At 39.0% G+C, this 27,023-nt stretch overlaps 3 protein-coding genes and 1 non-coding gene across 7 annotated transcripts; 1 reads left to right on the top strand and 3 right to left on the bottom strand.

The window, feature by feature from the left end:
* Nucleotides 1-1,782: 1,782 nt before the first annotated feature.
* LOC148854229 (uncharacterized) lies at nucleotides 1,783-9,800 on the bottom strand. Of its 4 annotated transcripts, XR_016113250.1 has the most exons (7): nucleotides 9,719-9,800; nucleotides 9,235-9,326; nucleotides 8,962-9,073; nucleotides 6,752-6,805; nucleotides 6,523-6,615; nucleotides 3,095-3,201; nucleotides 1,783-2,114 (listed from the first exon to the last, which is right to left on the bottom strand). XR_016113250.1 is itself a non-coding variant. In XM_088986200.1 (5 exons), the coding sequence occupies exons 1-5, from the start codon at nucleotides 8,275-8,277 to the stop codon at nucleotides 2,101-2,103; spliced, it is 357 nt and encodes a 118-aa protein (XP_088842326.1). In that variant the 5' UTR covers nucleotides 8,278-8,339; the 3' UTR covers nucleotides 1,783-2,100. The 4 variants fall into 4 exon arrangements, 2 of the variants coding, with proteins under 2 accessions (XP_088842326.1, XP_088842325.1); XR_016113251.1 differs by lacking the exon at nucleotides 9,719-9,800 and having other exon boundaries at nucleotides 8,962-9,069; nucleotides 9,235-9,701; XM_088986200.1 differs by lacking the exons at nucleotides 8,962-9,073; nucleotides 9,235-9,326; nucleotides 9,719-9,800 and adding an exon at nucleotides 8,158-8,339 and having other exon boundaries at nucleotides 3,122-3,201; nucleotides 6,523-6,617; nucleotides 6,758-6,805.
* Nucleotides 9,801-10,076: 276 nt separating this feature from the next.
* Nucleotides 10,077-22,253, top strand: LOC148854227 (transcription regulator/ zinc ion binding protein). Its single transcript, XM_088986198.1, has 4 exons — nucleotides 10,077-10,385; nucleotides 18,816-19,463; nucleotides 21,141-21,239; nucleotides 21,658-22,253. The coding sequence occupies exons 1-4, from the start codon at nucleotides 10,230-10,232 to the stop codon at nucleotides 22,015-22,017; spliced, it is 1,263 nt and encodes a 420-aa protein (XP_088842324.1). The 5' UTR covers nucleotides 10,077-10,229; the 3' UTR covers nucleotides 22,018-22,253.
* Nucleotides 11,226-11,330, bottom strand: LOC148854228 (U6 spliceosomal RNA). The gene has a single exon (XR_016097123.1). It is a non-coding gene; the product is annotated as a U6 spliceosomal RNA (small nuclear RNA).
* A 2,559-nt stretch (nucleotides 22,254-24,812) lies between the features above and the next one.
* Nucleotides 24,813-26,810, bottom strand: LOC148854226 (putative pentatricopeptide repeat-containing protein At3g05240). The gene has a single exon (XM_088984829.1). The coding sequence runs from the start codon at nucleotides 26,808-26,810 to the stop codon at nucleotides 24,813-24,815; it is 1,998 nt and encodes a 665-aa protein (XP_088840955.1).
* Between the last annotated feature and the right edge of the window lie 213 nt (nucleotides 26,811-27,023).

The following is a 27,023-nucleotide window of genomic DNA, read 5'->3' as shown; positions in this document are numbered from 1 at the left end:
AACCAGATAGCGCAAAGTTTGCATACCTTGTTTGTTGGGGGCATGGGGCTCTTATAATCACTTCGCGCACTCGCTCCGAGGCCCTTGTCAGGTCGGGTATGATTACCCTTGCGCTTGTCAATTCAGTCGTCGTCCTTTCTGTTGGGATAGAACCGTCACTTCCCAACCGTCTCTCTAACTGGAGATGGCGGTGTCAGTGGCGGTGGCAAGTGGCCGTTTAGAATGCGGCCGCCAAGCGTCAGATCCCAAGTCAGTCAAGTGCGGCACCCTCGGGCACGGACTTCCTCAGTGTCAGGCATGGTACGACTTGTTTGGTTTTGGTGCCCAGAAGGTGATGCAGAGTGGTGAGCGAGGCGAAGTCTTGAGTTTGGAGGTATCTATAGGGCAGGTCAGTTCGGCGAGGTGTATCCCGAACTGTTACAAGGCAGGCCAGTTCGGCGAGGTATACCCCGAGCTGTTACAAGGTTGGCCAGTTTGGCGAGGTATATCCCGAACTGAAGGTAGGCCAGTTCGGATTACTTTCTGGTTTTGGGCCAAGGGTGAGTTCGGGCCCCCAGTAGGGAGTTCGGTCCGCTGGTGTCCCCTTGGTGTTCACGCCTTAGGCTTGCTTTTTTGCCGAGCTATTGTTTTTTCCACGTGTCGCATAACTGTGAGGTCGGGCCAAATCTTCCTTCATCACTTATGTTTTTAAGAGAGCACCTAACTTTTAGTAGGCAATGTGCCCAAGCCACCACCCTAGGACCTGGATGGAGTTTTTACTTCTGATCACCATGAAAAAGGATTCTGGTGTCTGACATGCGTGGATACCATCTGAAATTCTGATCATGCTTTTTCAGCATTCTATTGCAGACATTTGTCAACAGTCTAAACATAACTGGTTATTTTCTGATTAATTAAGTTTATATCAGTGGTTATCTCCACTTTTTCAATCTATAACCATCTGAAATTCTGATCATGCTTTTTCAGCATTCTATTGCAGACATTTGTCAACAGTCTAAACATAACTGGTTATTTTCTGATTAATTAAGTTTATATCAGTGGTTATCTCCACTTTTTCAATCTATAACCATCTGAAATTCTGATCATGCTTTTTCAGCATTCTATTGCAGACATTTGTCAACAATCTAAACATAACTGGTTATTTTCTGATTAATTAAGTTTATATCAGTGGTTATCTCCACTTTTTCAATCTATAACCATCTGAAATCCTGATCATGCTTTTTCAGCATTCTATTGCAGACATTTGTCAACAGTCTAAACATAACTGGTTATTTTCTGATTAATTAAGTTTATATCAGTGGTTATCTCCACTTTTTCAATCTATAACCATCTGAAATTCTGATCATGCTTTTTCAGCATTCTATGGCAGACATTTGTCAACAGTCTAAACATAACTGGTTATTTTCTGATTAATTAAGTTTATATCAGTGGATATCTCCACTTTTTCAATCTATAACCCATTAATTCTGCGTCTTCAGATAAACAAGGAGAATAGATACTGTTATTTTCTGATTATTTAATTTAACTAAAGTGTATCTTGTTGAACAGAAAAACCAGGAACTGGACCAATCCAGATCAATTATAACTGGCCAATTTTGGTTGTTTGAGGTTAAACCACTCAATTTAACTGGGAAAACCCATAGTTGGATCCCTTTCAAGTTAGGTTTCTGTTCCAGTTTTCAAGAAATTGGTCAATTAAGATGTTAGTACTTGGAGATATTTCAGTCACATCCATTAAATGAGAAATAATGTAAAAATATTGACAGCCTGCAACATAACTGATGTCAACCTGAAACATTCCTGCATTCTTATTTTCAGTGATTGAATTAAGGTAATACATAATTACATACTAAATTCTACATTGGCTTTCACTAGTTATTTCTTGTTGTTCTACATTATTGTAATAAAAAGCAGAAATGAAAGAAAAAAGAGAGAAATTTACACATGAAAAGAGAACTGGAGAAGCCAACTTACAAAACCCCCCCCCCCCCCCCCATTTATCAAAAACGAAAAACACCTACAAAACCTCCCCTTCCCTCTTCTATAAAAACAGAGATTGGTTTGTGTTGCATTCAGGAGGCCTGCAACAGTTCCTTGATATCATATCCTTGGAGCTGCAGAAGCAGAAAAAGAATAACCAATGGAATTCCATTTAGTACTTGTTATTGACATCAAGAAGTAGTTTCTAGTGAGTGAGCAAAATTCTCAGTTCATCTTCTTTTGAAGCAGTATAATTACATCGTCATCTATCCAGATAAACATATCATATCACCAGTTCATAGATCTTATAAGTAATAAGTTGTCACAATGAGATTATACTAACCAAATGATCAAATGGGCTCTTCTACCAACTTAAGCAAAATTGATAAAAAAAAAAACAACTTAAGCAAATTTTGTCATCACAAAACATATGGTAGATCGCTTTTGATTCATCAGATGAACAATGATTTGGAGATCTTCAACCTAGAAGGCCATCAAATCAATGGTCTTCCAAAAAGCTTCTTAATCACAAGGTCTTAGGCCCCATTTGGTTCGTGGGAATAGGGGTCTGGAATCGGAATCAGAATTTGCTATTCCGATTCCAACTGTTTGGTTGGATGGAATCGGAATTCCATTCCCATTCCCTGCCCCCCCCCCTTGGGAATGAAATCCCATTCCTGCTGATTTCAATTCCCATTTTCATTCCTGTCAGAACCAAACAGACTATGGGAATGGACCATTCTGATTCCGATTCTGGAGGATTTTGATTCCGATTCCAACTGCAAACCAAACAGACCCTTAGTTCCAAATAATTTGTCTCATAGTACCATGCTGATACATACCCAGGGACTATTGCTTGATGCAATGGTAAAACCTCAGTCTGACAAGCATGAGAATGCAAATTCAAGTCTGACAAGGGCTATTTCATGCAAAAAATGCCATAGGTTACCATATCCAGCCTACCCCTCTGAAGACCCTGAATAGGCAGGACCAACAGTGGGTAATGGCCCTTTAGTACGGATACATATCCACCACCTGTTGGTGTTTAGTGCTGAATGCTGATTGTGGCCCACATCAAGCAAAACAATACCCAAAAGTAATATAATTGGTGTACCTGAAGAAAAGTGAGAACTAGGATCACCTCTGAATTCCAGAGAGCATGTATACTGATGGGGGTTAGAAGATTGCGAGTTTGAGCATAAGAAAGTCCCAGTGCAGTCCCTGTATGAACCAATACATTTAGTTGGTTTCTCAATAAATAGATGGTCAAGTTAACTTTTCTAGAGAAGACATGAAGTTTAAACCTGCACCAACTTTACATAGCCTAAGGTAACTGACACCTTGATGCTACTTAATGTGAGGAGTGAGGAGTCATCTATAATTGATTAAAAAGAAACTAATTTATAATTGATTTGCCAAATTTTTGGTCAGTACTGGTTTACACTCATATAATTCGGGTAGGTCACTCCAAAAGAAAGATACAACAGACTGCTAAAGATAACAACAAACATCTCTCCCATCTAATAAAAAGAAGAATCCCAAAACAGATAACTGATAATGCTAATGGAAAGGCTTCGATGTAGATACATATGCATGTACCTAAAGTTTGTAGTCATAATAAAAAAGAGTATTTTGGAAGTCATGGTTTTATACCCAAAATGAAACTTACAACTCAAACAAATGTTTTTTCTTCTTTCTCCACCCTCTTTATTCAAACTTGAGTTCTATTATAGGTATTTGAATCTCACAATTTTGACTCACAATGGGTCTCAAACTTGTTAAGTTGTGATCTAGTATTATTTTCCAAATTTTCACTTCTATGAACTAAACCACAAACTATAGGATTTTAGGAACATCAATTATTATGTCATATGCAGCTGAACCCCTATTCTCCCCAAATCTAAACATATTATTTTCTATATAACCTGCTTTTGGTGTTATAATCAATTAATATTTTTCTGTTACCATATAAGTACATAGCTGGTAGCATTTTTATCTTTCAAACTCTGGGCTTGACAAGTTAGTAGCATTCACATTACTCACAAATACCATTCAAAAGATCTCTTCAGTGATGGTTATCCAAGAACACTTAAAAATAATTTGTAAATGCCTCATGGCTGGGCTTCCCAGACTATAATCAGACTTGAGCTTCACACCAAAACCTCAGAAGTTCTGATATCAAAGTAAAAAGCCCCCCCCCTCCCCCCCCCCCCCCGGCGCAATATCTTTCTATTGTGAGCTTTTCCATAGACTACAGTAAAAATTGAGGTTTATAAAACTAAGAGGAGCCTTTTTTTTCCCATCTCTTATTATAGATCTACAATTTGAGGTTACCATGGATTACCATCAAAACTAAGCTTCATGCAGACCTCATATTTCTGGAAGTCACAGTAAAACAACTCCTTTTCTCCCACTACACATGATAGTTCTCCAGTCTCTCATCCTTAACTAGTTCCCACCAAATAAATCATTATAGCAACTATTTGGGGGATACCATGTAAATCCTAATATGCTATTTCACTCCACTTAAGGCTATATATTGTTATAGTCACACAAGTCTAACTCCCCTCTCATTACTTCAATCAATGAACTTTAGCACATTCTTCCCTTTTAGAGGCTTCAAATACACCCAGTCACTCCTCAATGATGCATTAATTGATCTTCAAGTCACTCATTGGCATCCCTTCCTCCTCTTGGCTATCAGGGATACTATTAGACACCCACAAATACCCTCATCCAAAAGGACCTTTACATACATCCATTACAACCATGGTCATGGCTAAGGGGATTGACCTTCCATAAAAAACCAAAGAGAAGAATTGCAGCAGGACATCCAGAGGGCTTACCAATTTCCTCATTCACATCCATAAAACTTGTATTACTTTAGGAAACTTTCGTGGTGTGACAGGATATAACATATAAGTAACACACCCACCAAAGTATGCTATGTAACTTCTAATATTTGTACTACTCGTACTTTTTGTACATTATGAACTAGAGCCAACATATTTATGTATCATTATTACCATTACTCAACCATGTAAGCATCGTGATATATCATATCCGGTGGGATAAGCATGACTAAAATCAATAAACTACGGATATAAATGCATAATCTAATACAAATATCTGAGGAAACTCTCAGGAGTAAGGTGGGATAGAGCAAAAACTGCAGCACTTAGAATGACAGAAACTGGTGCTGGAAACCTGTAGAACGGATATAGATAATTAGAAGTTTAGAGCACAAATGCAGAGCTCAGAAACTAGCAAATATTTATAAGAAAAATAGTGCCATGTAATCATTGCTTAGCTGCCATCACCACATGATACCAAAGACATACAGAAAAGAAGAAAATAAATGTCCTAAAATTAAATGGTAAAGTGAATATAAAACTTTAACCATCTCAAAAGAATTGGATATCATGAACTCCAAACAGAACTAACAGTAACCCACTGTTTAAAGAGAAAGCTTCAGTGAATACGAGTAGCACGAAATATAATATGGTACAACTGTTCATAGAGTTAGCCCTCATACTGTAGGAGGAAAAAAAGATTTCCTGCCATATCCAAGCCTGGATAAAGGAGGGTTGTGTCAGGTTTGCAGCAGGCACTAAAACTTTTGCCAAACTCTCGTGATTAGTTGACCACGTATAATTGGGATAAGGCTTGGATGATGATGATGATGATGAGTATGTTGAGTATTCCTGAGGATTCAATCAATTTCACTTAAGGCTCAGTTGGAAATAGTACAAATACAAATATGTAGAGTGCAAAACCTTGTATCTTGTATCATTTAGTATGAATTTGCACTGTACATATTTGTATTTGTACTCTTTCCAAACTGAGCCTAATAGTTTTTCCTTTCCAACTAGGTCGCACTGGAGCATCTAGAAGCTCTTCAAGTATATGCATAGCTCATAAGGCATTGCCAATTTGGCTTAATTGAGTATTTGAGTTTATTCTTTTTCTTTTCTTTTCTTTTTGGTGCCTATGGTTTTCTGATTCTATTATATTACAATCTACTCTGCATGTATTAAAGATTTGATGAAGATCCAACAAGCCTTCATCTCAATTGAGGCTTCAGTCAAACATATGGAGCTTTTGAATCCCGGTCAAGATAGTATAGTTTCTCAGCAAAATATAATATACAGTAAGATACTTTGTCCTTTTTGGCTCTATCTTTATTTGCATTTATTTCTGCTTTCTTCGTTTAGCTACCAAATTCCATTAAATCTATAGTGTACATTCATCTGAGATTTAATAAAAGTTATGCCAAGCTTCTATTTACTTCATGGAGTCTTCAGTCAAATGGACTGGAATTTTAAATCTAGGCGAAGATAGCAGGGTTCCTCAATAAATATAATGTATAAGAAGCAATTACATAGAAACATTTGATCCTGGACCAGCACTCTGATACCAAGAAACTTAAAGGGCCATGACCCAAAATTGGTCCTGGTTATCCAAGATCATTGCCTAATATTGCTACTAAAAAATTCAATAAAACAATTACACATTAGAAAAGATAAAAGGAATTCATTTTACCACTTAGTCAGGGACGCCATAAAAAATCCTCGAAATACAGTCTCTTCAAGTAATGGAGTCAAAACACCTGTTATTCCCACTAAACAGGCAGTACTAGAATGCAAACAGAGAAGGATGTCATTAATTTGTTTTTTTTTTTTAATTATGAAGCCTTAAATGGAGTTACATTTGAGTTAAACAAGTTACAACTCAGACCCACAATATTGCTAAAAGTTAATGACATTAATACCATACTGATATTTGAAGAGCCAATCAATGGCAACAAGCTAACTGGAGCATCAACCTGAAAACAAACAAGTGACAAAGAGAGTTAAATAAAGTAGAGAGCACATGCAAGCTGTAAAATTGTTAATCATATGTTAAAAAGAGAAGGAATTATTTCTTTGTCCTAGATAAACACATACATAAGTGATAGCAAGCATACATGTGTGTACATGAAAAGGACACTTAAAGGGATCTTCTCTTCACGAGTTTGTGATATGTTACTAGATTTATGATTCTTAGACCAAAACTTAGCATGAATTGTATATTTGTTATATTTGATAATATTTAATATAATCAACTACAATAAATTCAGCACTATTTGCAATTATTTATGCTTCTACATTTAATTGATTCTCTTTCCCAATCAATTAATTTACTATAAAAATAAAAGTTCAAATAATTAATTCTTACTCCCATCAAGAAATTGTCAGGTCCACCCAGTTAGCTGAATACAGAAAATACTATCTTATTATATTATCCTTTTTTACTTGGAATATGACAAGACATTGATGTAAGTACAAAAAGTTAATTGTGAGGTTTCAAAACAAGCCACTGAAGACTATCCTGGAAACCAATTAGAAACAAATTTATGTCCAATTTTAACCTCTCTTTGTGGGTTGGGTTCCCCCCACTAAACAAAGCCATAGCAGCTCCTGTTAAGTGTTAACACAATAGCAATAAGAGCACCAACAAGACCAATTCCTGCCCATAAAGCCACCCTTTCTGTAGATTGAAAGGTTCCTTCAACTCTTAAACAATTACATATTATGTTGAATCAGAATAGAAGGAAGATAAAACTGTAAATTATAAGTTTTAATCAAAAGAAATAGAAAAGAAGAGGAGGAAGAAAATGGTTCAGAACTGAGAAGAGAATGGAGGAAGAGGGAGATGGAGAAGAGAGTTGATCAATCCTCTCTCCAGTCCCCTAAGTATATTTTATTAGATCTAATCTCAATTAAATGTATAATTACAAAGATGCCCCTAATAGGGTGGCTAACTCAATAACATAAAGAAGAAATAAAAAACAGGCTCATAAGCATAAGGCCCACTAACAAAAGAATAACTAATAAGAGAACAAATAAAGAAAAGTGACTACCCATTCAGCCTAATATCTCTATAAGCATATAATTATTATTCTCAAAAAAGGAAAATAAGATCACATTATCACATGAAACCAAAGATTTATCATGGCTGCCTTGAATATTAAAATCACATGTTTTTAGAAACCATGCATGAATAAAACTGAAAAGGAAATATTTCCTCTGCTATTCCTGCAATATGAAGCATGGGGCATGAATGTGAGATATCAGGGCCTCTGAGTGCATGAAGCATCAAGTCTCAACATATGAAGTTACATTTTCATAGATGTACCATATAGCAGAAAAGATTGTCTGGAAGAGGCTGGAAAGTGTTGGTGAGACCATATACAACTCCAAGTACAAGTGCAGTGGTAATGCCGCCATATTGCAGATAGAAAAAAGAAGCAATCATACACTTAAAGATTTCAAACACTAATGCAGGAAATAGAAGTCAATAAGTATACTTTCGTCTATGGTGAACTGGAGGGGGAAGGGAGTTTAGGGTAGTTATCTGGTGAACTACAAACACAGTTCACCAGAGGCATAGACCATGTATTTTGTAGTTTGTACATGGAAATAGGTGGGTATTTGATGGAACCAACTAAGGAGATCCTATGCACAAAAGATCAAATTGTTTCATTATAACCAAGGTTTAGAGTATTGCAATGTATTGATGTGTATTGTAAGATACATATCGGATTTCATCATTTCAGGGTCATTGATACATTGAATACTTAGGGTTAGGCCTGTTTAATAGATTCAAGTGTTAAATATTCATCTTAACAAACATATATAAAGAAAAGTTGAGTATCAAGCATATCAATACTTTGAACCATGATTATAACCATTCATTCAATTAGTATTCCTCGGAGAAAAAAAAATCTGAAAGATATTTCCAGAATAAGGACAAGAGAAAATATTGGTACTATAAACCAATAAGAAAAGCTTGTTATTGTTGTCTTATAAGGTCATATTACAGTTGAGGTGTCCTGGAAAATCCATGTGTACCATGCCAAATGGCAGACTGCCTTACAGAGGTATCCTAGAAAATAAACCACAATGAGAATTACAAAGAAGCAGGGATAGTGATCCATACGCTTGGTCCACAAATAATACTTCTGCCTTCTCATCCAAACTCAGTTCTCCAATCTGGAATCCTAGATATGGTGTAAGTGCTACCTCGACCAATCCTGTCAAAACAAAACTGCCTGGAAAAAGAATCAGTTCAGTTCTATGACAAAACTTTAATATGCTATCAAAGCAACAGGAAATGAAGATAAATATAGATCTTTCATGGTCGAGTAACATACAATAAATGAAGATAAATAGAAATCTTTACATAGCCTAGTAGCATACAGAAAGAGTGCACCTTAAACCACATGAAGCCATGATCAGGAGAACCGTTTGCCATTTCCAAGGAACATCCCATCGCTTAAGGATTGGCCAGTTTGGTCCAATTTCCTTAAATATGCACAAATAGATTAAAAGTGATACTTGAAATTCACAAAACAACACTACTCAGAAAACTATCTTATCATCCAGGTAAGATTTCTATATTTCTTGAACATTTTTTTTTTTATCTTGGATTCTTAGAAGTGGAATGATTACGCTATACTACAGGATCATTAGGGGTGGGGGATATCATTTGATCAGTTTATACTTAGTTCTCGTCAAAATTAGATTAAAAACTTTTTTCAACCTACACGAAAGACCTGACTAGATGTAAATTTAAACTTATATCACTATACAAGCAAATTAAGAAACACAAGCATAACAAAGAAATAACAATCATAGAAGAGAGAAGAAAAAAAAAAGAAAAAGAAATTAATGTAAAATCGAATTTTGATATTTACCTTTCCTCGAAACTTGGCGTCAGATTCTTCTTTTGCATTGTGAAAACAGATGAAAGATTGCCCCCACAACATCCGGTCTCCGAGTTGGATTAGCTGAAAACAACGTCTATCCAGTGGAGTTCAAATCAGTCACCCACAAGATTGTCCCCACAACGTCCCACAACACATCTCCACCGTGTATTGGTTACATCTCTTAATGATGACATCATCATTATTCATCGGTAGATATTCCCAATACACGGCGGAGATATGCTGTGGGACATTGTGGGACATCATGCAAAAACATAATTTATTTCGGGTCTGGGTAAACGGATCAGTTCAACACCGGCCATTTGATTTGATGCCTTGCATTTTCTTTTTCTTTTTTTTCCCTTTTTTGGGGGGGTGGGGGGCGTAATTGCGTAAATTATGAAATCACTTGACCTGAGAACGGTCTGAGGCTCTGAGCGCGGAGCCGGACAGTCGTGGCTGTTCCGTCGAGAACTCTAAGAGTGAGAAAGAAAGAGGGAGAATGAATTCTCAGAGATCGGGAGAATGGCTGGAGAAGGCGTTGTTGCGACTCTGCAGAAGTGTGGAGTCTGGTTTAGATTTGGATGGCGATATTATATCTGGCCTCGTCTCGTACTGTGAACTGGCACCCCCGGAAGATGCCAAAGAGTATCTCAACGTAATTTCTCGGGTCTCCTTTACTATTTTCGTTGTTGATACTACAGTTCTATATGTACAAGCTTCCTTATTCTTTTTCCTTTTTTTGATTGGATTCCTTAATAGATTACTAATTTGTCATCCAAGAAGTTTTTAGTCTGTAAATTGATGGGTCCCCTTGATAGTCCTTATTGTACCTGAATCCATTGATATAATTTCCTCTGAAATCTTTGAATGCGGATTAAGGTTTCCCTTCGCTTGTAGAAGTGATTGACGAAGTTCTCTGATTCGTCCTATTAGTTCCCAAATGCTTTTTTAATGAGGTCTTGTTGTTGTCTTATGGCTCTTCTGTATTTTCCTGTTTTCCCAGAGCTGTGATGAATTTTTTTATTTTTATGAACTTATGGGATATTGGTGTATGCTCTATTATTTATAATTACCGAGGGATAGATTTTATCTTGTATATCTTTAGGTACTTCCCTCCTTATCCTCCTTTTCTTACTCATTTATAAACCAGAGGAACTTGATTCGAAGTTCTTCCGTGCATCTGATGTATCCATTAGCTTTTAATTAATTAGGAAGTTAATCGTCATCATGTTAATTTTCCATTTTTTCTCACCTTTAGTAGCTAGCCTATGAATTAGTTGGACCCCATAATAACCAAACTATTCTCAATTAAAGAAAGTCTTATATCATCTACCAGGGGTAGAAATACAAATCTTATACTGTCATTCTAGTCTATGAATGGTCATATTCTTCATGGAGTACTCAGACCATTTCGCACTTCTTCAGTTCATGTCTTTTTCTGACCATCCTTAGCTCTTTCAGAACCCTGAACTTGGATGTTACATCAGATCAACCTTTCTTACTGGTTCATTTCTCGATTTGTATATGTCATCCTTGCTCAGAATCATCCATGCTAATCTTCTCTGTATATTCCAATTTTATTGGATGCCTCCGAAGCGACAAAGCTTTCTTACAATAGGCAGTTATATGCATGTAAAGGGAACAATTTTTAGTCTGACTTTTCATTTTTCACCTGTTGAGTTTACAGTTGAATTCCCATCAACATGCTTATTTCTATTTTATTCTTTCTAGCTAACTACACATCCAGCTCAACATCCTCATCTCCACCATGCTAATCTTATGGACATTATGTTATGGATGCTTCGTGGGAAAGATATACCGCCGCCGCCGGCAGCAGCAATGAGGAGGGGCCCACGCGACAACTTATCTTGCCACAACAGCTTATCTTGCCAGCTCTCCACCAGCTTACCTTATCCCATCTATTCCTACTTTATCTATTAGAAATAGAAGTTAAGTTCTGTTCTTAGTACGAGTTGTTTACCTATTAGAAGTAGGAGTTTGATTTAAAGTTGGATTATCCTAGCCTAGTCGAATTCAATAAGGAGTCACCTCTTGTAATCTCCTATTAAAGGAGCTGTGAATTAGGAATAAAGGCATTCAGTTTTTCAGTCAAAGGAAGAGTGAGGAGAGTTCGGGTGATCTCTTGGACAAATCACCCATTAGGTTGCCACAATAGGGTCTGTACGCAAAGGGAGGGGCAAGGGGAAGCTAGAGGTTCTCCTCGTGGACCGACCCGTGACGAGATCCTATGCCCGGGCCCATAACATCTTGGTATCAGAACCTACTGTCATGGGAGATCTGGAGCCGCTATCATCCAGGGTCCACGAACTAGAGCATAGGCTCGCAGAAACCAGCATGGAAGTTCGTGAGGTCAAAGACGATGTCCGAGAGCCGTGACACTTGCTGGAAACGTTTCTCTCTAACAAAGAAAGGAACTCCGAGGAAACCGCCACCACCAATAGTCATCGACCGGACTGGGCAGAGACGTCCAACAAACATCAGATCGCTGCCTCGACAGCCACAGTTATTCCCAAGTATAGTCGGCTAGAATTTCCATCTTACAACAGCACCGAAGACCCATTAGGATGGTTATATCGCTGCGAACAGTTCTTCCGTAACTAGCGCACTGATGACAAAGACAAGGTCAGTCTGGCCGCCTTCCACCTAACGGAGGAGGCACAACTTTGGTTCTACCGTCTGGAGCAGGAAGAACCAAGGCTCCGTTGGGAGCAATTTAAATCCTATTGCCTCCTCAGGTTTGGACCCCTGTTGACAAGCAACCCGCTGGGCGAGTTAATTAACCTCAAGCAAACTGGAACCGTGGCAGAATACCAACGCCAGTTCCAAACCCTTCTTGCCAGGGCAGCCTCGGTACGCCCATATCAGCAAGTAGATATGTTTACCGCAGGGTTAGCAGAACCCCTATGGGTGGACGTGGAGATGCAACACCCTCCCAACCTGGTCACAGCAATGAACCTCGCATGCGTCTTCGAACGGAAACTACAGCTCACCCACAGAACCCTCAGTATAGGTCGGCCAACAATGACCTGGGCACCTTCGAAGCCAGCAGGAGTGTCTCCTTCTTCAACCGCCAGCAGGGAACAAAGGCCTTTGACCGGTAACCCTTCCAGGTCGGCATCAAGTATAGGGAGTAGCAGGACAACACCCTCCATTAGACGATTGTCCCGAGCCGAGATGGCAGAACGACACGCAAGAGGACATTGCTTCAACTGCGATGATCTGTACTCCTCTGGGCATAGGTGCAAGAAGCTATTATGTCTTCTGGTAGACGAACCCGAAGAGGACGAGGATGAACTTGCAGCATCAGATCCCGAGATCTCCCTCCACACAATCACGGGGATCAAAACCTCACAAACCATGCAACTAAGGGCACCGGTAGCAAGGAAACCAGTACGCATTCTCGTAGACCACAGAAGCACCCACAACTTTGTCAGTGAACAGATTGCCCGCCAGTTAAACTTACCGATAGAAATCAGGCCGCAATTACAGGTAGCCGTGGCAAACGGGGAAAGAGTTCACAGCCCTGGAATCTGCAAGGACACCAAAATTCAGGTCGGATCAGAATCTTTCCTTGCTGATTTATTCGTACTCTCCTTGGATGAATTCGACATCGTCCTAGGAGTCAAGTGGTTGATCACTCTAGGGACAATCCTATGGGATTTCAGCGCCCTGACAATGACATTCCACTTGGATGGGAAACCGGTTACATGGCAGGGAACCAGGATAAGAACAAAGACGCAGTTGCATACACTTCAAGGTGAGAACTTGCGCACAACGGATATGGAGAGGCTTCTCACGGATTTCTTTACAGTATTCCAAGAACCCAAGGGGCTCCCACCATCCAGAGCCTGCGATCATCGAATCCCTCTGCTAGCCGAATCAGATCCCGTTGTCGTCCTACCCTACTGCTACCCTCACCGGCAGAAGGATGAAATAGAAAGGCAGTGTGCGGATATGTTACAACAGGGGATCATCCGTTCCAGCCGCTCCCCCTTCTCCTCTCCGGTTCTGCTGGTACCCAAGCAAGATGGGACTTGGAGATTTTGTGGACCACAGAGAGCTTAACAGCCGGACGGTCAAGGATAAATTTCCTATCCCCATCGTAGATGAGCTATTGGACGAACTCCATGGCGCCCAATACTTCTCAAAATTAGACCTTCGGTCGGGTTACTTCCAGGTCTGGATGACTCCCGAAGATAGAGAAAACAGCCTTCAGAACACATCATGGCCATTTTGAATTCCTAGTTATGCCATTCGGCCTCAGCACCGCTCCTTCCACGTTCCATTCCCTGATGAACGAGGTATTTCACTCCCACCTCCGTAGATTTGTCTCGGTATTCTTTGACAACATCCTAGTCTATAGCAAGTCATGGGTAGAACATGTGCAGCACCTATGGATCGTTTTTGCACTCCTACGACAACACCAACTCTTCCTTAAGCGATCCAAATGCTCCTTTGGGGAACGCCGGGTCCTTTACTTAGGACATGTGATCAGCGGGCAAGGGGTCACTGTGGATGACTCCAAGATTCAGGCGATCAAGGAATGGCCCAAACCGCAATCCGCCAAGGCTCTCTGCGGGTTCCTAGGGTTGACGGGTTACTACCGCAAGTTCGTACAGAATTACGGGCTTTTGGCGGCCCCACTAACCAATCTGCTCAAGAAAAATGCCTTCCACTGGGATAATACAGCCGATGGAGCCTTTGCGAGTTTAAGAGAAGCCCTCTCCTCCACGCCGGTTCTACAGTTGCCAAACTTTGAGCTCGAGTTCACAGTCGAATGCGATGCATCTGGCACCGGCATTGGCGCCATACTACAACAGCAAGGACATTTGGTTGCCTTCTTCAGCCACAAACTGGTTGACCGCCACCTTAAATTACCCGCCTATGAACGTGAACTGATTGGGCTGGCTAAGGCAGTGCAGCACTAGAGGCCATACTTATGGGGAAGGTCCTTCGTCGTCAAGACAGACCACTACTGCCTCAAATATTTGTTGGAACAACGGCTTACCACTTCGCTGCAACAACATTGGGTCAACAAATTACTTGGTTTCGATTTTCGAGTGGACTACAAGGCGGGAACCTTGAACTGTGCAGCAGATGCCTTGTCTCGCCAAGAAGAAGACAATATGCTCCTCCATGCGATCTCCCAACATTGACCCAACCTGCTGGAAGACATCCGGAACACACTGCCGCAATCACCAGAGTGGAACGATCTTGTCCAGAAAATACAGTCCGGAACGACCAACCTAAACTGGTCCCAGCCGACTGTCCCTTAATTCTCTCCGTCATCTCCAGCATACACAACTCCACGCATGAAGGTGTCCAGAAAACATTGCATCACATCCACGCTGATTTCCACTGGCAGGGTATGAGGGCTTCGGTGAGGGACTTCATTCAGAATTGCTCTATGTGCCAACAACAAAAGTGGGAAAACTTGCACCTAGCAGGCCTTCTCCAACCACTTTCACTCCCAACTCAGATCTGGGCCGATATTTCCATGGACTTCATTGAGGGCCTACCCAAGGTTGGCGGGAAATCAGTCTTATTCGTGGAGGTGGATCGTTTTTCCAAGTATGCTCATTTCCTTCCCTTATCCCACCCATATAGCATGGTTTCAGTTGCCCATGCCTTCTTCACCCATATTTTCCAATTGCATGGGCTACCCGAATCCATCGTCAATGACAGGGACCCAATTTTTACTAGCACCTTCTGGAAGGAGCTATTTCGACTACAGGAAACAACCTTAGCCTTCTCCTCCGCCTACCATCCGCAGACTGACGGCCAAACGGAGGTGGTAAATCGAAAGATAGAGATGTACCTCCGTTGTTTTGTGGGAGACCAGCCACGGCGTTGGGTGGAGTACCTTCTGTGGGCCGAATACTATTACAACACGTCTTATCACTCCTCTCTTGGCATGACTCCCTTCCGGGTTGTTTATGGTCGGGACCCTCCCCGTCTATTGTCTTACGAACCCGGTTCAACACGGTTGGAAGAAGTGGATCGAAGCCTACAGGACCGCGATGCCCTCCTAGCCGAAGTCTCCCTACGCTTATAGCAAGCTCAGGCACACATGAAGAACGCCTACGATCAGCGCCACAGAGAAGTAACCTTTGAACCCGGACAGTTCGTATGGCTAAAGCTCCAACCCTATCAGTAGCACTCCCTCAGACGCAAAGCTTTCCCTAAACTGGCTCCCAAATTCTACGGGCCCTTCAAGATTTTACGACAGATCGGGAAGGTTGCATATCGACTCGAGCTACTAGAACACAACAGACTCCATGATACCTTCCACGTGTCCTTACTCAAGCCATTTACAGGGACTACTCCTGATAAGGTACCTCCCCTACCACCCTTAAAGGACGGCAGACCCATTCTCCAACCTCAGGCTCTTGTCCGGTCCCGCGTCAATCGGGGTACCCTAGAAGTCCTAGTGGAGTGGGACGAACTACCATCAACTGAGGCCACCTGGATTCCCTGGTCGGATCTTCACAACGCCTATCCAGATCTCTAGCTTGGGGACAAGCTCGTTGCCTAGGAGGGGTGTGATGTTATGGATGCATTCGTGGGAAAGATATACCGCCGCCGCCGGTAGCAGCAATGAGGAGGGGCCCACGCGACAACTTATCTTGCCAGCTCTCCACCAGCTTACCTTATCCCATCTATTCCTACTTTATCTATTAGAAATAGGAGTTAAGTTCTGTTCTTAGTACGAGTTGTTTACCTATTAGAAGTAGGAGTTTGATTTAAAGTTGGATTATCCTAGCCTAGTCGAATTCAATAAGGAGTCACCTCTTGTAATCTCCTATTTAAGGAGCTGTGAATTGGGAATAAAGGCATTCAGTTTTTCAGTCAAAGGAAGAGTGAGGAGAGTTCGGGTGATCTCTTGGACAAATCACCCATTAGGTTGCCACAATAGGGTATGTACGCAAAGGGAGGGGCAAGGGGATGCTAGAGGTTCTCCTCGTGGACCGACCCGTGACGAGATCCTACGCCCGGGCCCATAACACATTATATATGCCAAAAGCCCCAAGACTGATGGAACACATCAAATCAAGCCATTTAACATTTTAACCTTTTGGACATAAACTTAACACCATACTCCAGTCTTATGATTTACGATATGATTTGTACAGGGGTTTTTTAATTGATTTTTTAATGAAATCACTTTACAGTTTTCTGAATCCTTTTATGCAAAAATCTTATGATTTTTGTTTGAATCTTACGATTTATACGATTCATTATGATTCGAATCAATTCAATTAAGATTTAGTTTTCAACTTTGTCATTTTGTTTTGATTATATTTAGTTTTGCAAGGGTGATTTGTTTTAATGACTTTAAGTTCATATATTGAGTTTATTTTCTGTCATATGTTGAATAAAGAGTCATTGCATGTGCATTATTTGACTTTCAAGTTAAACGTGATTATATCATCTTAGATTTCCACTGTATAAGTGGTAAATTCTATTGGTTTAGGTACATAAATGGTAGATATAATTTAAAAATAGGATAGACTTTTCTATATATATTTAACCTTTTAGCATATATATATTTAATTTTTAGACAAATTTGTAAAAAATAGAAATTATTTTGTGATTTATGATATGATTCACGATTCAATTTTCTCTACAATTTACGATATGATTACAATTTTTAGAACACATTGTACTCCACAGCCAGCCAGTGGCAGATAGCTATTTCCATTATGGATCCCACTCTAGTGATAGGTAGCATGTTCCCTTTGGCAGTTCTCAGCCCTCTCTGGTAGGCCTTTGTGTTGCATTAACTCAAATGCATAGGATAGGCTTTGATACCAAATGTTACATGGTTGACTCATTCTGAATGTCCTAGGATTGATGAAACAATCAAATTAGGCTGCTTAACCTTTAGAGCCATAACAATGGAAAGTGTTACTTTTAGATTGCCTAGTATTCTGCTCTCTACAACATTTGTGTTAGAGCTAGCTTGTAAGAATTTCATTTAAACCCAATTTCTTTGTGCTGACTGCACACTTAAACGGAGTGAATTTGTATCGAATCAGACGATATTCGTATTCGATTCCAATTAAAGAATAGCTTATTCAAATTCGATCCGATATCCGTCAGTCATTCAAAAATATAAATTGAATTCGAATTTGTTTAAAATATAAAATATTCAAATCGATTCGAATTCGACTATTCTATAAATATTGAAAATTCTAAATCTAAAAAATCCTTATACAAGAAAAAAAAAAACCTGACTTGTGAGAAAAAAAGAAACAACCTCAAAAGACTAGAATAAGAAGAAAAGAAAAGCAAAAAAAAAACCTGAAAAATCTAAAAATAAAAAGGAGATATAAAAAAATAACAGAGAAAGCAAGAGATGAAAGAGCTTGAATGGCTACAATGGGTAGAAGCTAAGATTTGAATGACAGAAGTTGGACTGCCACAAAACCCATTTGTCTTCGACAAAACCTGGTGCTATCTCCTTTTTTTTTCTCCATGCTACCTCTTGCAAGTTAAAAAGCAGCGAAAAAGATGGAAAAAGATAAAATGAGGAAGGGAGAGGGAGATGAGGAGAAGAAACAACTGAGAGTTGATCGTTTGGCCACACCTGGTCTTGTTTGCCAGCCCCAACAGGCCACACCTGAGACTTCTCAAACAATCCATGGCGTTAGTGGTTCTCACTTCGCTCTATTGATCGTTTGGCCATAGTTACCTACTCTGTTGAGAGTTGCAGGTAGGAGATGGTGAGAAGAAACTGTCTCCGTCAAACTATCAAAGTGAAGCGGGGAGAGGGAGAGGTTAATGGGTCATTTGAAGCATACATGGTACACAATCATGTAGCATATATGACTACAAAATTTGGTATTGAAATTTTCTAGTAATTCTGCACCATGCACCTCCTTGTCATTTTCTTTGCATGAAATTAATAGTTGTTTTACTTTTCTGTTTTTTAACTACTGAAATAATTTTTTTATCTGTTGTTCATGATAGAAAGAAAATAAAAATAATGAACAGTTGTTTATATTGATTCAATATTATGATAGAAATGGTTACATCTGAAAGCTATCATGTTATAATGCAGAATATCATTGGTCAGGAAACTGGCCAAAGTGTGATTGAGGAATACTTACAACGGAGGGGTTACACAGATCACAGCAACAGCACCTTGAACATGCAGAGTACTAAATTGCATGCCTACATGAAACCGCCTCCTGATGAAGGTTTGAATAGTGGAACAAAAAAGTTATCTCGAACATCCAAAGAGCTAATGGTGGCCAGTGATCAGGGGAACAAAATCCCAATTTCAACCTCAGAGTCCAGAAGTTCCCATAAAGGAAACCCAGAAGGTTCTAGAAGGAAAAAGACTGGAAAAGTCATTTCACTTGCAGAGGCTGCAAAAGGATCAGTTGTATTTCAGCAAGGAAAGCCATGTTCATGCCAAGCCCGCCGGCATAGGCTAGTGAGCAATTGCTTATCTTGTGGCAAAATAGTTTGTGAACAAGAAGGTGAGGGCCCATGCAGTTTCTGTGGGGCTCTTGTACTGAGGGAAGGAAGCACATATGCTGGCCTAGATGAAGCTGTTCTTCCCGCTACAGATGCTGAGGCAGCAGCTGAAGCCTTTGCCAAGAAACTTGTGGAATATGATCGTAACTCTGCTGCACGTACTACAGTCATTGATGACCAAAGTGACTATTATGAGATCGAGGGAAATAGCTGGCTATCACCAGAGGTATTTAATTTGTTGTACCCTATATAATTACACGTATTTGTGACATGCCTTGCATGTATAAGAACTGCAAGGCAGCTTCCCAACTTAATACCAAAAAAGATTTTTAATAATGGAAAATGAGATGTGATGCATTTCAGAATTAGTGTCAATATCTATTGGATGTCAATTCCAAACTGCATCTTCCTGAAAAGCATTGTGCCATGATTTTTGCCAACTTCATACTCAGGTCACCTAATTTAACACCAACCACCAATTAATACTACAGTAACATAATTTAAGGACCACTGTACTACTACCAATGCCACACACACACACACCTATGTATGTATATTATGTAAACAAATTTGTAAATATCAGTTAACAAAATAGTGTTCCAAGCCAGACAACTGTCGACAACTACTTCCCTAAACATTCTAAATTCTTGATCTTCTATGCTTTCACTTGCTTCACAATACATACACATGCATGTCAGTGTTTGGCCTTGAGGCTCGTTTGAAGGATTTGTCACACTGTTTGAGGTTTTGTTTTATATTAAGAGTTATCCTTTACTCTTAAAGGATTTGTAAGAATGTATTTAGTTGCTTTTTTATATGTTTTGGAGGTTTTGTTAAATTACTGGCTTTCTTGTTTTGTTAGTATTTTGTGATCCTTGTTTACATGATGGTTAATTCATCCACAGATTCTTCTTTATATATATATATATATATATATATATATATATATATATATATATATATATATATATATATTATACACACACTTCTATGAATACATGTTTTTTCTGATTTTTTTTTTTATGTTTTCTTGAAAGAATGAGATTTCATGAGGATTAAACCTCACAAATTGGAATATCCTACCTCCTCACCTCACCCTTAACCTTTTAAAACATTGGTGCACACAAATACACACAGATGAGTTACAGATTCCAAAAATGGTCTTAGTTCAAGACTTCAAGTTGGTTTTTGGCTTGATATGATGACTGCTAAGCATAGTCTCTCTTCTAGATGAATTGTGAGAGTTAAAGCTTCTGAAATAATCACATAACCCGATAGTGGGAAAGCAGAAGATTTTAGGTGAAAATGATAAGTGATTTTGAGGGTCTTGTTACTAGGTTCTGAAAGGGTATTAAGGCTAACTTTTAGTTATGGAGATAAGGGTGTAGGCATGGAAATTACTAGGCAAAATAAAGGAGAAATAAGAAGGCTCTGATTATCGAGTCAATAGGTTCAATATAGAGTTCTCATAATTCCTATGAAAGTGTAATAATACCTGCAGTGTGTATAGAAAATTATTTTTAGAGTCAAATCTTGTAAAGCTTTGATTGGAAAAAGTCTTTTAGGTACCATATGAAGCCCATATAAGCTGGACAACTAGTTTCAACTCTCCTCAATCTGAACTTGCTGATATAGGTTAAGCTTACTTGGAGACCTCTTGGCTTTAGGCCTATAAATGTTTGCATGTATATATATATATATATATATTACAGTGAATTTCTTAATGTTTGCAGCTTTTTTTTTTCTTGTTTTTGGTAGGGAGCTTAATTTTTCCTCATCAAGTCTTAATTTTATCTATGGCTGCAAGAAAATCATGTTAAGCCTTAAAACTTCTATGTGCTCTTCTTTTTATATACATGCTACAAGGTTTTCTTGATACTAGTTTATTTATCCTTGGTTTCAGGAAAAGGAAATTTTAAAGAAGAAACAACAGGAGATTGAAGAAGCTGAGCGAGCTCGACGTAGTAAAGTAGTTGTGACATTTGACTTGGTTGGCCGTAAGGTTGTATCTTGTGATCTTTCTTCCTTTTGCCAAATGGACTATTAAACTAGAGTATGGTGTTTTCTTTTGGTGTTGCAAAACCTTCTTTCTTGCTAATATTTTGAATTTCCAATGCACAGCCTTTGGATCAAAATCATCTTTTTCTTGTTTCTTCCTCCATGTTATTTGTGATTATCTACTGAAATAACCTCATGTAACTAATTGGCCAGAAAATTTGGTGGAAATTGTAATAGATGATATTGAGTATGACCAGAGAAAGATATTCAATATAAATATATTTGTCATAGCTTTTTACTTTCAGAGCCAATTGGATATCTACAATATAAAATTGTGTTCTGCACAAACATATTTTTTCCTCTAATTGTACAAACACATCTTGTTCTTGAATCATTTAGGCTATGTTGGTCCTTTTTTGCAGGTGGTGATGAATGAAGATGAAGCCTCAGAATTAGAATTGGATAACAGAATATTACGGCCACGTGATGAAAGAGAGTTGAATCGTATTAAACCAAACCCAACCGGCAGAATTCAACCAGTTTTTGTAGACCCTGGCCCTGGTAGGAAGCCCTCTGTGGGGAAGCAAAAGAACAGCAGACCAAGTAACGGCTTGTGCTTGGAGATAAGTGGGAGGGTGCAACATGAAAGCAGCCAACTACAACAATTTATGGCAGAAGGTATGCAAGGTGGTGCTTCTAATGGGAGTTTTTCGTGGGAGCCATCAGTGAGCAAAAGTTCAGGTGTGGAAGATGAGAACAAGTGCTTTCTTGATTATCGTTAATGCATGCATTGCAACTCTGTAGAGAAGGTTCTTTTTTCAAAAAAAAAAATACAAAAAAAAACAAATACATATTATAGTTGAAAGGAGAGCAATGTTTTTGAGGTTGACGATGGAATGGTCTCCATACAACTATTTTCTTCGGGAGAGATGTAATTACCATGATTTGGGAATAAGAACTTTCATTCATATTCTATATATTCTAAAGAAGCTAAACTTTGTGTTTTTTGTGTGTCCAATTGGCTAGCAATATTTTGTTTTTGTATCTTAAATTAGAATGCAAAGAACGTAAAAAATAAAATAAAATAAAGTGTTTACTACATTCAAGCTTTTCTTTCGATAGGAGGGTAAAATGCAGTTGGATGGCTGAACCATGTTTACCTCCTAAGGCTGCGTTTTGGTTGCAATGCAAAACTATGGCAGTGTAAATGATTCGAGTATAAATTCTGACCTATTTTTGTTTTAAATTTTAGATTATTTTGTTTGATTGCAGTATATATATATTAAAGGAAGATCTTCAGGCAACAACCTCCATCCTTAAGACACATGTCATTGTCCATTCACGAAAAAAGTGATAACTTCACTTTTTTAAATGTTATGGTATTAATGGAATTTTATTCAAACAACCATTTCAAATAATGATCAAACAAACAATTTAACTTAAAAATATTAAATTGATAAAAATAAAAATAAATGAAATTCATAAAAATGGCTAAACAATTAATACAAATGGTGTGAGTTTCAACGGATCTCCTACCCACAAGAACTCTGCCCACATCTACCCACAATACGCTACCCCCCGTGTATTGGGAGTATTTTCCCGTGTATAATATTATTTACGAGGATGAGATGTTCTCCATGTATGGATGCGATGTTATAGTGGTAGACGTGGACAGAGTTCTTGTGGAAGCATAACCTAATTTAGCCTTTAGAAATAAATTTATCAAATAAATAGTAAATACCAATTAAAGTGGGTTATTGCTTACAAATAAAACCTCATTTAATCTCTTAAATCATATTAAAAACAACATAAATTAATAGTGATTTTCAAACAAAGTAAATCAAAATAAATTATCAATTACAAAGATGTAAGATCCATATTAATTTTTCTAATTTAATTTTTTATAGTGAAATAGTAAATTTCAAATTAAATGATACTATAGTTGTCTCTTAGTATGGTCATTCTCCAGATAAAACATGGTAAGTCTCTTAAATCAAATAAAAAGCTTAACCCAAATGTCTAATATAAATAATTTAAAATTTTGAAATAGTTCAGATTAGTGGTCCCGTACTTGATACGGGAGTCATTCCTAGTGAAGTAAATTACAACATAAAGCAGAATAAAATAAAACCCAAAACAAAATTAAACGAGAATTTGCACTCCCATGCATTTGTACCAGTGCAAATAAAATTGCACTGCAACCAAATACTTCTTCTCATACTGTTTTTTATTTTTATTTTTATTTCACTGATTCCAAGAATACAGTTGGTTAGGTGCCTGACGGGAAAATTTTGGCTCCTTTCTCGGAGGGAAAAAAATCCTTCCGATGTTGGACAACTAAACCACGTCTGTTTGAAAAAATGTTTAAACTACTGGTGATCACATGGATTAAATGGCAGAGTTGCAACACAAGGGTGTTTACATTCTTTAGCTTGGGTAGTTCGGTTTAAGTGATGTAATGAGACCTCTTTTGAAACCAACTTCCTCAAAATCTTCACTACACTTCTCACCTACGGCTACGAAGGAGAAAGAGTCTACTGACAATGAAAAACGTATATCAATGAAGTTTTTATTTTATTCTATTCTATTTTTGAAAAGGATATATCAATGAAGTCTTATGGATAATGATGTTAACTCTTCATGACTTGCCTCTGCTCCTCTACAGATGGTATCCAAGCATACTCTAGCTGCGTTTGATGGAGTAAAGTGCACTCAGAGCACGAATATTAAGGCGTGTTTGCTTAAAATTTTTCCAATTGAAGCCTGACATTCAGAGATTTTACATTGGTCCATGGTTTTTGAAACATTCAAACAAAATTTTCAACTTTATGTTTTTAAAAAGGACAATTAACAAGAAACAATGGTGATAACATTAAAAGTAAGTCAAAAGTGTTATTTTTCTCTCCCTTCTCTATCCACCTAAAGTCCCAATGTCACTAAAATAGTCGAAAATGTTATTTGTGTCCAGTTAGGACTAGGATCTTTTGGAGGGGTCCAAGTAAATGTGATTATGCTTTTACCATAACCATTTCCATGGTTTTCACAACCGGACCAGACCGGACGGTCGGACAGGAAAAACTGGAAACCGGTCACCTGACCAGTTCCGTTTTTCCTCAAAATTGTTTTTTTCCTAAAACCGTTGATTTTGATCAGTAAATTGCTGAATCAGCCAGTTAACCATTAAAACCATTCGAACATTTTTTACCGTTTTTCAATTTTTTAATTTTTTAATTTTTTGCCAGAACGGGCCGACCGTTCAGGTCAAATGGGCCGATTGTTAGGGTCGAACGGTTGGACCATTTGAACCGATAACCGGACCCCTGACCGGTTAGGTTTTAAAAACCACGACCATTTCTGTTCTCAGATCAGAATCTTCATAGCAATGTCCAAATACCGACGGATCGACCGACCGAATGGTTAAAAGCATCCAATGCTGTGGGGGGTACCACAATTCCAACTATACACCGCAGTCTTTGAAATCAATTTGTAACGAGAAGCATAGTCGATCAATGGCGACCATCACAAGCTTAAGTGTTTGACCATAGCTAGAGCCTAGAGGCAATATACAAGACCAGAATCACTCTGTCACAGCTGAAATTGAACTTCTTCCCGGTTTTTTCATGACTTCTTGTGCTAGCATCAACCTTCTAGCACGTAGAACATCATCCCACCTGCCTGCTTCAGCAAGAACATTAGAAGAAATTACATACTCTTCAGGACCTCGCAACTTCTTCGTCTCTAACAGCCCATCCACCAAGCTCAATCCAAGATCAACCTCCCCATGAATCCTGCAAGCACTAACTAACATCCTCCACACAACTGCATTTGGTTCGATTGGCATGTTCTTAACAAACTCATGTGCCTCCTCCAGCAAACCGGCTCTTGCCAGCATATCGATCATGCACCCATAGTGCTCTATGCTGGGCTCAATTTTATGCACTTTAAGCATACTCTGGTACAAGTGAAACCCATCCTCCACCAAGCCAGCATGATCACATGCTAACAATACTCCAATGAACGTGACAGCATTTGGATTAATGTTTGCCGCACGCATTTGCTGGAAAGCATTAAGAGCTTCTTCTCCTTGACCATTAATGGCATGTCCCACAATGATCGATGTCCATGAGAATACATCCTTTTGAAGCATCTTCATCTTATCAAAGACTCTTTTAGCTCTGTTCATGCTCCCACATTTCGCATACATGTCTATAAGAGCATTATCCAGAAGGGGTTTCCCATTAAGTCCACTATTCTCTATGTAAGAATGGATTTGAATGCCATGATTCAGTTGTCCAGAATTCCGACAAGCCAATACCAGAGCTAGCATTGTTATTTCATCCGGTTTCAGCCCTTGGCATCGCATCAGATCAAAAAGCCCGAAAGCCTCTTTAAAAAGCCCGCATTCCACATAACCATGTATCATTGAATTCCATGATACAATGTTTTTATGTGATAACTCGTCAAAAACTCTTCTAGCAAAATCTATCAAACCACACTTTGAGTACATGTTAATCAGAGCAGTCCCAACAGGAATGGTGATAGCCAGTCCACGTATCTTCAGATAAGCATGCACCCACTTACCCATGTCAAGATCTCTACTCTGAGCGCAACCAGAAAGCAAGCTAATCAGAGTTATACCATCACCTTCAAGGTCTCCACCTCTCATCTCCCTAAACAATGCTAATGCTTTTCTACAATCGTTATTCTCGGCATACCCTTTGATTATGGTATTCCATGAGATCAAATCTCTCTGGGGCATTTCCCCGAACAGCCTTGTAGCCTCCTCCATGAAACCAAATTTGGAATATAGATTAATCAGTGCATTACAGGTTGAGATTTCCAAACAGAGGTTTGCCTTGCAGCAGTACGAATGGAAGGATTTTCCAATGCCCAAATCACCAAATTCAGCACAGGCAGATAGCAAAATCACCAACGTAACATCATTCGGCTTCATTCCCAATTCAAAGGAACCGCCCTGGACTTGATTAAATAATCTCAAACCCACTTCGAAGAGCTCGTTTTTCATGCACCCAGAAATCATGCAGTTGACTGTCACGATGGTTCTCTGAGGCATCCTATCAAATAGGGTATAGCATCTGCTAATAGAGTTTGCTGTATTTGAATAGAAATGAATGAGAGTGTTCAGTATGTTGACATTAGAATCCAGTCCAATCCTAAGAACTTGACAATGAACCGATTTTCCTTCTCGAATTGCTGCTACTTTTCCACAAGCTTTGATCACTGAAGCACAGATGAATGGATCGAGATGGGCATCCCCTTTAACCCGAAGCATGTCTCTGAAGAAGGAGAGAGAGTGGTATGGGTTGACATCCGAAGTATATCGCCGGATCATAACACGCCACAGGGAAACATCAGGGTGTTTTATGTGGCGCAGAAGAGCAGTTGCATGATCCAATGCTGAAGGATTTGATGCACATAGTTCCAAGAACGCGAGAAGCCATGACCGGTACACATGGAAGCCAGTGGTGATGAGTTGGGCGTGGATTTGGAGAAGGTCCTGATAAGAGAAACGATCAGTTTTTCGCCGGAGAAGATGACTTAGCTTTTCCCACATAGGGATTTACATGAATTGGATTGGGTTCTCATGCGAGAGACAGAATGCTTCAGACTTGAATTAGATTGAGAGGGGGGGGGGGGGGGGGGTACATAACTCGTTGTATCAACTACACCTCTCTGGCTTACGGAAACCATCGAACTTTAGACCGAAATTTTGACAACCGAACTAATTTTAGCAATTGAAAAGTGGAAATTACTCCACTTAATCAAT

This window comes from Nelumbo lutea, chromosome 4, assembly GCF_056320005.1.
Source record: "Nelumbo lutea isolate HS-2025 chromosome 4, American lotus-T2T, whole genome shotgun sequence".
Lineage (NCBI taxonomy): Eukaryota > Viridiplantae > Streptophyta > Magnoliopsida > Proteales > Nelumbonaceae > Nelumbo > Nelumbo lutea.
The sequence above is the reverse complement of the archived record's forward strand: the minus strand, read 5'-3'. Positions and strand labels throughout refer to the sequence as shown.

Excerpts from the sequence above, each read along its gene's own strand:
- LOC148854226 (XM_088984829.1), bottom strand. The coding sequence starts at position 26,810 with ATGTGGGAAAAGCTAAGTCATCTTCTCCGGCGAAAAACTGATCGTTTC.
- LOC148854227 (XM_088986198.1), top strand. The coding sequence starts at position 10,230 with ATGAATTCTCAGAGATCGGGAGAATGGCTGGAGAAGGCGTTGTTGCGA. Across the intron at positions 10,386-18,815 it reads ATGCCAAAGAGTATCTCAAC|AATATCATTGGTCAGGAAAC; the intron begins GTAATTTCTCGG and ends GTTATAATGCAG. Across the intron at positions 19,464-21,140 it reads ATAGCTGGCTATCACCAGAG|GAAAAGGAAATTTTAAAGAA; the intron begins GTATTTAATTTG and ends CCTTGGTTTCAG.
- LOC148854229 (XM_088986199.1), bottom strand. The coding sequence starts at position 8,277 with ATGATTGCTTCTTTTTTCTATCTGCAATATGGCGGCATTACCACTGCA. Across the intron at positions 6,806-8,157 it reads ACAATCTTTTCTGCTATATG|GTTGATGCTCCAGTTAGCTT; the intron begins GTACATCTATGA and ends GTTTGTTTTCAG. Across the intron at positions 6,618-6,757 it reads TGATTGGCTCTTCAAATATC|AGTACTGCCTGTTTAGTGGG; the intron begins AGTATGGTATTA and ends TGTTTGCATTCT.